The 12333-nt window shown below is 32.3% G+C and overlaps 1 protein-coding gene across 2 annotated transcripts; it reads left to right on the forward strand.

Moving 5' to 3' along the window:
• Positions 1-5927: 5927 nt before the first annotated feature.
• LOC115699438 (E3 ubiquitin-protein ligase COP1) lies at positions 5928-12285 on the forward strand. Of its 2 annotated transcripts, none has more exons than XM_030626851.2 (13): positions 5928-6673; positions 6908-6985; positions 7084-7239; positions 7667-8023; positions 8546-8703; positions 8804-8869; positions 9031-9109; positions 9953-10108; positions 10230-10328; positions 10586-10690; positions 11181-11360; positions 11671-11781; positions 11861-12285. In XM_030626851.2, exons 1-13 carry the CDS (start codon positions 6356-6358, stop codon positions 12029-12031), a joined length of 2034 nt encoding a protein of 677 aa, XP_030482711.1. In that variant the 5' UTR covers positions 5928-6355; the 3' UTR covers positions 12032-12285. The 2 variants fall into 2 exon arrangements, with proteins under 2 accessions (XP_030482711.1, XP_060958912.1); XM_061102929.1 differs by having other exon boundaries at positions 6071-6673; positions 7080-7239.
• The last annotated feature ends 48 nt before the right edge of the window (positions 12286-12333 follow it).

The raw sequence follows: 12333 nt of genomic DNA on the forward strand, positions 1-12333 counted from the left end.
ACTTAACAAAATATTTTTTTTATTAATTTTATAATATTATTTTATATTTATAAAAAAAAAAATTATGTAGATATTTTATAAAAAAAATTAATTTTATTATATGTATATTTAAAAATAAAAATTACACCTATATATAATCACATCTATATATAAAATATATATATTTATACCTTAATTTCATGACAACTTTAAAAATGTTCCGACATAATATATAAAATATATTTTGAAAGTAATTAACTCTAATCAAACTCAAATTTTATCAAATCATTTTCTAATGAAATTCATGGGGCCCACGTATATGTGCCACATCATTTCATATATGTATATTTTTTTATTGTATATATTTTCAGTTTATTCCAAATAATATTTTTGTTGTATATATGTGTATTTATTTTGTTATTTTCATGTGTTTTTAGTTGTTTTTCAGTTTATAATTTTTTTTTTAACTATCACTAACTAAAAAAAAAAGTTGAAAGAATAAAATTGTAAGGACAAATTTCGTGAAAAAAAAAATGTAATATAACAAAAAGATCAATCATGTTGTCAAAACTAAGTAAAAAGAAAAAAAATCGTAATACAAATATATATTGAAGAGTTTATAATATTTTGCTTATTGCAATTAGATCAATGTTTTGTTATTTTTCTATTGTTGTGTAGTTATATTTTTGTTGTTTTATAATTATTTTTTATTTGTTTGTTAAGTTGCTTTAGGGTTGTTTTTGAGTTATGGTTTTTTTATTTGACTGAAACACAGTATTTTTGTAATTTTTAAACTTTAAACACAGTATTTTTTAAAAGTTGGTATAGTAAAAATGTAAAAAGAACTTTGTGTCACAGTATTTTTGTAAAGTTCCCTCATTTTACGGTATTTTTGTAAATTTCTCAAGTATTTTATCATATAAAAATAATGTTGAAATATTTTATCACACTCATAATTATATGTCTTTATAAACCTAGAAGTACATGTAACTACAAGATTATGAGAAATTTGAATAGTTAGAGCATCTTTAAAAGAGTATCCAATAAGTGATGTAATGCTACAAGTTGATATTTTGTAAAAAAATATTTCTCTAATAATTTGTTAGAGGTTATACCAAATTTGATAAACGTTAAAAATTTGGCAAAATTTGAGTATTATGTCAAATTTAACATACAATTAATGTACCTTTTTTATTTATAATATTACCATTTAATATTAATGAGCGAATTTAATATATTTTTCTAATTATAATATTATAATTATATTTTTAGAGTATATTTAATTTATTTATTTCATCAATTTACATCTTTTTTTTTTTTTTGAGAGCGCATCAATTTACATCTTAATTTGTTATTTTTCATTGGATCACAATTACAATAAAAGTAGTATTACATTTATTATTTCATATGATAAATTTAACAAAGTTTTTTCATTATTGAATCAAACTTGATTATGTGAATTGTGAAGATAGAACGGTGGTAGTAGAACTAGAACACGCTGTCTCAATTCTCAAACGGGTGAGACACTATTGGGCAGAAGTGTCAAAATAAAAGTGCAGCTAGAGCATATTTGAGGATAATTATACCACGTACCGACATTTTTAATTTTTTAATTTTTATACTGTGGCGCAGAATTTTTTTCAAAAATAGTGTATAAGTTTTATACTGTGTACTGTGTTAAGTTTTCATTGTTGTTTTACTGTTGTTTTTTAGTTGTTCCATTATTGTTTTTAGTTGTTTTGTTTTGTATTCCAATGTTATTTTATAAAAATACAGTATTTTTGAAAAGATTTCCGTGTGACAGTATTTTTGTAAATTTTTATTTTTGTAAGTAATTCTATTAGTTGATACATTTGACAATTGGGCTTCTACGTATCAAACCCATCTCACTTACATGTGATATTTCTGCCAACACTAGTTAAAACTTAAAACAATTCTAGGTGGGTTTGGGCTTCACTTAAACAGCAAGTTCATGTGTTATTTATAGGACATGCTGCTCACATTATTGGCTACAAACTCTTTTTTAGCCTTTTAGAATTATAAAAATCTTTTTAAATGTGTTTGGATAAAAGAATAAAAAGTTTTTTTATTAAATTTAAAAGTTTTTATAAAAATACTAAATTTTCAAAAAAAGTTTACAATTTTAATATTATATAGAATTTTTTACAAAAATACTCATTTTATAAAACAACCATAAAACAACAAAACACAGAATAATTAAAACAACCGTGGTAGAACAACCGTAAAAACTTAACACAGTACACACTATAAAACTTACATAATATTTTTGAAAAAAATCCACCCCACAATAAAAAAATTAAAAAATTAAAAATTTCAGTATGTGGTGTAAAAACCCCAATTTAAAAATCTTTTTAGAAGACGCTAGGATTTATAGCTTATCTCAAAAAGACTTTTAAGAAGTTATTTTTAAAATTAAAATAATTTACATAATTCTTAATTTACTAAATTTATTTTTAATGATATACAAACACTTTGAAAAGTACTTGTTATTAAAAAAAAATCTTCATATAATAGTTATCCAAACAGTAAAAATAAGTCAAAACTTATATTTATCTTATACTTCTATGTTGATGCCGAAAATTGGCTCAACAACAAATTGTATTATGATTTTGAATTTTTTACACCAGGTTCGGTCTAATCAAAATAATATCTCTGTCAGTTTACACAATTTTCCTATCAATTCACTCAATTTTGTTTGGGTCGTCTGCTTCCCATACTCGAAGTGTTCTTGAGGATGTATTCCGACAGAGTTTCGACTAGTTTAGTGTGAGTAAGAATTTGTCCCTTTTTCGAATGAGGGGGTCTTCTATTTATATGCGTGAATGATGGTTAGCTTTCCTTTTCGAATGAGGGGGTCTTCTCTTTTGCTCCTTTACGCGCTTTCCTCTTCTCGCTTTCATAGCTCCTTAAGGTTTTGTTCTTTCCTTTCCCGAGTTTTGCTTCAGATCCTTTCTTCTTTGAACTCTGCTTCTCTTTTCCTTTTGCATTCTGCATTCTGCTCCCCTTTAAATGAAACAATCAATTTCTTTACATATCTACCACATCACAATATCATCTCTTTCTTTATTTAAACACTTCGAAATTAGGTTTTTACCCCTAAGGTTATTTTTCTCCCTTACAATTGCCCCTTGGTTATACGGAATCTGAGCTTGTGACTATTTCAGTTCGAATTCTTATGTCGTGGAATCAATTTCCAAAAAATATTATCATGTGTCATTAATGCGCAATGATTGATTTAATGGATAATCAGTTTAAAATTTTGAGAATTGTCCCCGCCTTTTCTAATTTCCTAATTATTCTGTTTTTACCCTTGTTTTAAATTTAAAAAATATATTTATATAAGGAGAGCTTAAAAAAAACTTTAAATAACTTCTCTCATTTTTTCTAAATCCTTGGTTTGATTTGCTTTCTCTGAATTTTTTCCTTTATGCCTTAAAATTCCTTTCTTTCTTCTAGTTCTTTGATTTCTTTCGTCTTAACAATGACTTCAAGATCCCCTAAGGTTAGAACCAAATTCGTTACTGAAAAGGCTTCTCCTATTCTAGATTTTGAATTCATGGTCAAGTACGTAGCCATTTTCAACGAGATTTGTGCTAAGTACCCTGTTCCAGAAGGAGTTACTTTTCGCATGTTGATGAAAGAAGAATTGGACTAGAATTTGAAGGAACCTGAATTAGCCAATGGTGAAACTCTTCTTGTGCTGCCAACTTTTGTTCAACTACTTCCAGTTTTTTAGCCATCTCAACGACTTCAAGATTTGGCTCATAGCGCTCACTTCCCTTACTGACATTGTTATATTCTGGATCTGTAGGATCACGATCCTTAAATTCATTTTCTTCTTCTCTTTCATCGTTGGGATCATCGTGAAGACCTCGCTTATTGTGTTCATATTTCCTTTTAGATGACTTGTCGCCTCAGTGGGATCTTCATTGAGCCCTGTTTTGGTGTTAGGGTCCACATCATCCATTAGAGTGTCGTGATAATGAAGACTAGATTCAGTTCAAGTGAGTACCATAATTACAACATGTAATCGTTGATGGTATCACTGCTTCCTTCAGCTTTCAATAAAATCACCAAATAGTTTATCGAGATGTTCAAAAACTAATAATTTAAATATATGAGCCAAAGACAATGTAATTAAAACAAAAAATAAGAACACTGAAGGTTTTTACGTAGTTAGGGCATTAATTAGGCTTAGTCTACAATTCAACATTATTTAAAGAGTCTAGAAAAGCCTAAAGGATTACATTATGGGTTGAGCACTCTATTTTTGCATGAGCAAATGAGCCTAATTTTCAACCCTTTGCAACCAATCTGTATAGTGGTTGTTGTTTACTACAGAGATATACGTTCTTGTAGTTGAAAAGGTACTATAATTTGTTTTTTCTTTTCTTCACTTTTAGTGATCTAATTATTGTGCATGGTATGAAGGATTTGATCCCTGGACATACATTTACTGATTATTGAGATTAGTTATGTTAAAAAAAGTTGCTTAAGAATAAGAAGCTGATATATTCTTGCTCTCTCCATGGGATTTTTGTACTACTTTTTTCCTCTGCCCCCAGTGCTCATCAAGTTTGCACCTCTTGCAAATTTCAAGTTGAAGATTGTAAAAATATTTTTGATCCTTTGGTTTTGAATAATTATGGATGGTGGGCATATAATATTAGAGATGGTTGTGTTGCAATTGTGTGATTTGTGGTAATTCGTGGTGCAAATTTTTGAAGAGTTAATAAAAACAAATTTCAATGGGTAATAACAAGTTATAAGATGATATGCGTTGATGATGCCATTTTTATATGAGAAGCATAAAGTCCTGAAACGATAAGAAGATGAGTTAATAAAAACTAAGATCTATACTCTATATGATGTGGAGTACCAAGGGAGTATTCTTAATAGACTTACCTATGTGAATGTGGAAAAGTGGGGTTGCTTCCTATGAAATTTGGGACAAAATTCTTAGAGTGCTCACTATATTGGGATAGACCATTAACACACAAATTTTTTTTGAACACACCCTTGAAAGATTGATGCGTGGTACAATGCTAGAGATAGAGTTCAAGACTTCGATTCACTTTAGTAAAATCTAATATCGTATTCACTATGAAAAGATTCAAATCAAAAGATATCTTTGTTTAAGCACTGTCTTATAGTTTTCTGACATTGTTCGGGAAAATATTTTTAAAAAAGTTCAAGTGGGAGATTTTTAGAAATTTAGTTAAAATTTTACAGTGGAGTGTGTTATAGTGGATTAAAGTCCCACATGAGATAGGAACACTTTCTTGAAAGTGTATATAAGGTGTCACACACCAGACCATCACACACGCGCACATGAGTAAGAATAAATTATTTAATTAAATAAAATATTTTTTTATATAAAAGTAGTAAACGTGATTAATTTTAACTGCTAATGACCCACGATCGAAGTAACGTTCTTCTGACCGTTTTTATTTGATCGACTTAACATTTATTTATGTAGTATCCTATCAACGACAAAATACATCTCTTCAACAACAAAAATTCTCTTTTTTTCAAAATCTTTACGATTTCTCAAAGCAAACATATTTTGGTATCGTTCGATGCAAAATGATTTGTATATGACTATTTTATTTAGGGGATGCCGTGATTGATAGACTGCTTTGCACATTTCGAGCAAAGCTGTAAAAAGTCTTAAAGAGAACGACATAGTCTGCGACTCAACTAGAAACATCATTCATAATTTGTTCTAATTTATTTAATTTTCAAATAACACCGTTCCTCTACGAAAAAATGTAAAATGAAAGTAAAACCACCACTATATTTTCGAATCAAAATTCCCTCAAAAATGTGTTCTCATATAATACAAAAGAAACATTTTTTTAAAGTATAAATTCAGAAAGAAAATTTGACCTTATTATCTTTTTAATTAGTGAGAGAAATATTGTGGAAGAGTCTAAGACCACACCTTTTATTGTCTTCTTGATTCATCGTGTTTTCATGTCCACTGCATTTCTCATTATTAAACCATCACATTATTTAACTCTTTTATTTTATTTATAAAAGTGGATAATTATTCGTGGATTAGAGAGTTTAGAAGAAAAGAAAAAGCCTTATAAAAAGAAAAACGAATGGACCCAAACCGCCTCACTTGAGCGACCCAGGAAGCCACCCAACCCATAACGTGGACTATTGTCATCCTCATAAACACTTCGCCTGGGTCCCACACTCTCTCTCTCTCTCTCGGACCAGTCCCTCCCTCAACACCAGACACTCGCAGAGAGAATAGAACAGAGTTTGATTTTGAGAGAGAACTAAAGCTCCACCTCCAATCCTACTTTAGACAGAGAAGCAGAAGGGAGAGAGCGTAATTAGACTAATGATGGAGGAGAGTTCAACTGGGGCGCTGGTCCCGGCGGTGAAGTCGGAGCTTCCTTCCATGTCGATCTCCGGCGCCGCTTCGCTGGATCCCCGAGCCGAGACGGGCGGGAACGCCGCTGGAGTTCCGGCGGAACTCGATAAGGATTTTCTTTGTCCGATTTGTATGCAGATGATTAAGGACGCATTTCTTACGGCTTGTGGACATAGCTTTTGTTACATGTGTATCATCACTCACCTTCGTAACAAGAATGATTGCCCTTGCTGCGCTCTATACCTCACCACGAAGCAGCTCTTCCCCAATTTCTTGCTCGACAAGGTTCAATTCTGCCATAGTTTTTGCCCTTTTAATTTTTTTCCACGCTTTTCTATTTTCGTCTGGACTGTTATAATTGAACTTTGTTTTATTTTGATTAAAAAAAATGGAATTGAGATGACTGCCCTAAATTCTTTGAATTGAAATCAATCTTTCTGTTTCTTGGAACATAAAATGAACTTCTTTGCTTGATAATGAAACGACAGCTTATTTGTTACTGTTTTTTCATTTTTGTAGCTACTTAAGAAAACTTGTGCTAGTCAAATATCGAAGACAGCATCCCCCGTGGAGCATTTTCGTCAGTCGTTACAACAGGTGCTCGGTCGCATTGACGACTCGTGATTTTGCTGTTAATTATGGCCTAACATGTCAATGTCGATTCTCATTTTCATAGTGTTTTGATGGTTAGACAGGGTTGTGAAGTGTCTATCAAGGAGCTTGAAGTTCTCTTGGCACTCCTAGCTGATAAAAAGAGGAAAATGGAACAAGAGGAAGCTGAGAGAAACATGCAAATTTTGCTCGACTTTTTGAGTGTCTTAAGGAAGCAAAAAGTGGATGAGCTCAACGAGGTTTGTAGTTGCTGATGTTATATGTTGTGTTAACCGTGTCTGCCTATTTATTGCTAATCATCTTCTTAACCACTTTTGCCTTTTTCTAAGCTATAATGTAATGGTTACGTTGGCACTTTATTCTGCACAGTTCATCTAGTTAGTAGGCTGCAAGAGATGGAAAACCAACAGTTCTGTCTAACAAGTATTTGTGCTTTCGTTTTACTGGAATTTGCTAAAATGTTTATGCTTCTGTTGAATAAATTGGAATAATTAATAAATGAGTTAATCATTAAGAGTTAGTCCCACATTGCTAATGTGTGGAAATAAATTGTGATATATATGATGAATGAGCTACTCCTTCCATAGCCAATTAGTTTTGAGATGGAACCTCATTCATCTTATCCCCAAATTCTAACATTAATCAAATTCTGTTTATATTTTGCAGGTGCAAACTGATCTCCAGTTTATTAAAGACGACATAAGCTCTGTCGAAAGACATAGGATGGATTTGTATCGTGCTAGAGATAGGTATTCCCTAAAGCTCCGGGCAGTTGGAGATGATTCAAGTGCAAGAAAATCATGGCCTTCTTTGATTGAACAGAATACCAGTGGTCCTGTGTCCAGTTCTTTTAATTTACGTGGTGTAATGTCTTCTGGAAATCATCAAATTAAGAAAGCTGATGGATGGGGTCAAATAAATTCCTCTGGACTCCAGAGAAAAGATTCAGTGAGTGGATCAGATTCACAGTATGCTAATTCATCAGGGCTAGCTGTAGTTAGGAAAAAGCGAGTCCATGCACAGGTTAGTCAATTTACAGCGCCTTATTCTGGGATTTCATGCTTGTTTTGTCCTTGGTAATTGTGCGTGATACTTATTAATATATTTTTCCTTAAACTTGAAAATAGCCGGTGGTGAGAATGGTACAGTGGGATTTATATATATATTTTTAACTATTGGTTTCTTTTCAAAGTAGAGCTGTACAAATATCATTTAAACGTGTCTTCACTTTCTATACAATAAATATGTATCTGGGCTGATTGGGTTTAATTACAAGTGTCTGCTTAGTGTTCACATCAATGAATATTACAATGAATCATGTGGCTCAAAACTAACTATACCATTGATTTAATTTTTCCTTTATGCCTTGATTTTCTTTCTTTCTCTCTCTCTTTCTCTCTCTAATTAAGAAACAGTTAGTAGCTTTCATTTGTTAAATTAGCTCAGCCAGGGTAGAACCTAGACTGTTTTCACACAACACACACCCAACCACTCAAGCTAGGCTCAAGTGGCTAGATTTTTTTCTCATCTCTACACTTGCTGCAGTTTAAAGACTTGCAAGAGTGTTACCTGCAAAAGCGACGTCAATTGGCGAACCGATTGAATAATTCACAAGAAAGGGATAAAAATGCCATACTCAGAGATGGTTACAATGCAGGTCTTGCAAATTTTCAATCAGTATTGAGTACATTTACACGCTATAGGTATGGATGCTAATATTGATTTTCTTTCTAAATAGAATGAGCATCACTATTGCTTCTTACTCCATTGTTGATTTCTATTCTTTTTGGTGTTTCTAAATAGCCGATTGAGAGTTATTGCTGAACTTCGGCACGGGGATCTCTTTCATTCAGCCAATATAGTATCAAGGTGATGTATTGTTTGGCTATTGTTTTTCATCTTTCACCATAGCTATCTCATTACAGATATGGATTCTGGAGTTGGTAAAGCTGTGTGTGCTCAGTATTGTAGGTCCTACTTTTGTCTTCAGTTATTTTCTTAAGCAAATAAAATGTATTATATTGTTGCAGCATAGAATTTGATCGTGATGATGAGTTATTTGCCACTGCTGGTGTGTCACGGCGCATAAAAGTTTTTGATTTCTCCACGGTATGTATGATCTTTTTTTTGAGGTGCTTTTGGTCTATAAACTTTTTATAGGTCCCCATGAGAAATTAAAGTCCTAACCTCAATGGGAGCAAACAATGGGTGTGCCCACTCAACCTAGTCCTCTTGAGGCGTTTGGTCTATTTTATTTGTAATTAAAATACTCTGCATATAAAATCAAAAAAAAAAAAAAATACTCTGCATATAGTGGGAAATATTATTTTGCTTAATTAAATATTATTTTTGGTAAGGAGTTAACACTTATATTTGATTATATAGTAAGCTAATTTGCTATAGCTCAAACACTGAACAAATTTATATCATTTATTTTAAATTATTTTTCTCAGAGCCATCTCGTTCCAAAAAAAAAAAAAAAATACAAAAATGTACTCAGTGCCATCATTTTGGAATATTTGGCACATTGACTAAAATCAATCTTAAATAGCTAGCAAGCCAGTTCCAGTACCAAAATTGCTGGGGCTCAAGCTGAGATCGGATTCTATTTCCTACCATCTGATTTGAGTCCCTTCTGCTTGGTGTTAGTTCTGGCTTCACTCATTTTATTTTAATATGTATAATTATGAAACAATATACATTAAGAAAATGTGATCGTAAATCATGTCTTATAAGACTTTTCAATGAGTAAAAACTACTCCGTTCTAAAACATCATATGGTATGTAAGGCTTCTCCAAAACAAGTTTGCACCTATGCTGTCTAATTTAGCTGTTTGGCATCTGTCATTACTGATGAAACTGTTTTGGAGGAGATGCATTTGGTATTTACTCATTCACTGCATGTATTCTTAATAATGTTGCTGATAATTGCTTATCCTGCTATTTTGCTAGGTTGTGAATGAACCTGCTGAGCTACACTGTCCTGTTGTTGAGATGTCTACACGCTCAAAACTTAGTTGCTTGAGTTGGAACAAATTTGTTAAGAACCATATAGCCAGTAGTGATTATGAGGGCATAGTAACTGTTTGGGATGTAAACACTCGGCAGGTATTAATTTTGTAATCTTACAATAATCTTGTTATCAGTATCTTATAAATTATATACTTGCCATTGGTTTTTAAATCTCTAAGACTTGTATATATAAATATATATATTTTAACTATGGCAGAGTGTGATGGAATATGAAGAGCATGAGAAACGTGCATGGAGTGTTGACTTTTCGCGTACAGAACCATCGAGGCTTGTATCTGGTAGTGATGATTGTAAGGTAATCATATAAAATTATTTGTCTCTGTGATCTTTTAGCGTTTTGTGTGCATTATCTGCATCTCTGTTAGACAACATCTGCATGTGAGTAAAACATCATTTGAGGCTTATTTTTTATCTTGAACTTCTAATAATTACAGAATCATTTTAGATTGACCAACTGACTGACTTTCTTCCATATATAACTAACTGACTGACTGACGTTGTTCCATATATAACTAACTGACTGACTGACGTTCTTCCATGTATAACCAACAGGTTAAGGTTTGGTGCACTCAGCAGGAAGATAGTGTTATTAACATTGACATGAAGGCAAACATATGCTGTGTCAAGTACAATCCTGGATCTAGCAATTATGTTGCGGTATATTTTTTTCATTGTTAAACTGGAGAAGGGGTAAAAAAAAATCATCATGCAATTGTTTCCTTTTAATTTCCCCACTCTCATCATGATTAATTCATGCACCATATCCTACTCTTATTGCATTTAGAGAAGCAGAACCAGTAATTTTCTAGCCATGGCTGTCACTATAATTTCTGATTGTCCTTAGAAATGGCTTTATCTTTTGTCCTTAGACTTGGTTCAGAACTCAGTTCTCACCTTTGAGCTCCTCAAGGTTGTGATTGGGTAGATGAATGTACCACATAGAAAATCATCAATCTGCACTATACTTTGGCATGTCATAGTACTTCTCAGTTGGACCTTCCATATCAGCCTTATTGGATGCTAGGCCTGCCTTTTATACATTGCCATGTCATAGTAGTTTTCCTTCTCCAGAGTAGTCACTCATTTTCTTATTATATTTGTCCTTCACACAATAAGAGACTTGTGTTGTTACTCTGGTCATTTTCAGGTTGGTTCAGCAGACCATCAGATCCACTATTACGATTTAAGAAATATTAGCCAGCCACTTCATGTGTTCAGTGGGCATAAGAAAACTGTTTCGTATGTGAAATTCTTGTCAAACACTGAACTTGCCTCTGCATCAACAGACAGTACATTACAGTTATGGGATGTGAAGGAAAATAAGCCGGTAAGAGCTATTTCCTAAATGATAAACAAGTAATGACTAGTAACACTTCTCTCAATTAGGGAATGAGGCAAAGAACTTCAAGATTATGTTATATGACTGGGCATTTATAACTATTCTGATATTGTAGAATTTTCTAAAATTGTATTGGGAAAAAAGAAAATTCCCATTTTTAATGTGAATTATTGCAAAAGTTGAAAGAGGAAATTTAGGAAATTGGAGGATTGAAGTTTCAAGTGGAAGTAATTCAGCCTCTCATTTTTTCTTTTTCTTTTCAATTGTTCTGAATATTATTTTATATGAATGATCACAGATTCGTACTTTTAAAGGTCACACAAATGAGAAGAACTTTGTTGGTCTCTCAGTAAATAGCGAGTACATTGCTTGTGGCAGTGAAACAAACGAAGTGTTCGTCTACCATAAGGTAAAAGCGCAACTATTTTATACAACTGATCTACACTTGGTATCCAGAAACTGAGTAAACTTCTTGAAATTACTTGTAGGAAATTTCGAACCCTGTGACTTGGCATAGATTTGGTTCGCCCGATTTGGATGATGTTGAAGATGATGGCGCATCTTATTTCATTAGTGCTGTATGCTGGAAGAGAGATAGCCCCACCATGCTCACCGCTAACAGTCAGGGAACCATTAAAGTACTTGTTCTTGCAGCCTAAAGGACGAGACTGAATAAGCTTATAGTCTATAGAGATTGAAATTGGAGCGGGATAAAGATGTTCCATCCTTTTTCTTTTCTTTTTCAAAAGTTGGGATATATCATAAAGCTGTTTGCTGCATTATTGAATGTAATTATTTTTGTGCATATTATTGAAATGTATAAGTAGTACGTAGGCTTAATTAAAAGGCATGTTTTGTAGTTGTACTAATAAATTTTGCTAGTGAGGCAGTGTAATTACCGTCTCTTGTGTTAGTTTTATCACCATACACCCAACAAACACTACAGAGAAGTTGAGAAACG

The sequence above is a fragment of the Cannabis sativa genome, chromosome 8, assembly GCF_029168945.1.
Source record: "Cannabis sativa cultivar Pink pepper isolate KNU-18-1 chromosome 8, ASM2916894v1, whole genome shotgun sequence".
NCBI lineage: Eukaryota > Viridiplantae > Streptophyta > Magnoliopsida > Rosales > Cannabaceae > Cannabis > Cannabis sativa.

What these genes read in the sequence shown, in the direction of transcription:
- LOC115699438 (XM_030626851.2), top strand. Translation starts at nt 6,356, where the DNA reads ATGATGGAGGAGAGTTCAACTGGGGCGCTGGTCCCGGCGGTGAAGTCG. An exon ending in CTGGTAGTGATGATTGTAAG is followed by an intron (nt 10,329 to 10,585) that starts GTAATCATATAA and finishes TATAACCAACAG; the next exon opens with GTTAAGGTTTGGTGCACTCA. An exon ending in AAGTGTTCGTCTACCATAAG is followed by an intron (nt 11,782 to 11,860) that starts GTAAAAGCGCAA and finishes AATTACTTGTAG; the next exon opens with GAAATTTCGAACCCTGTGAC.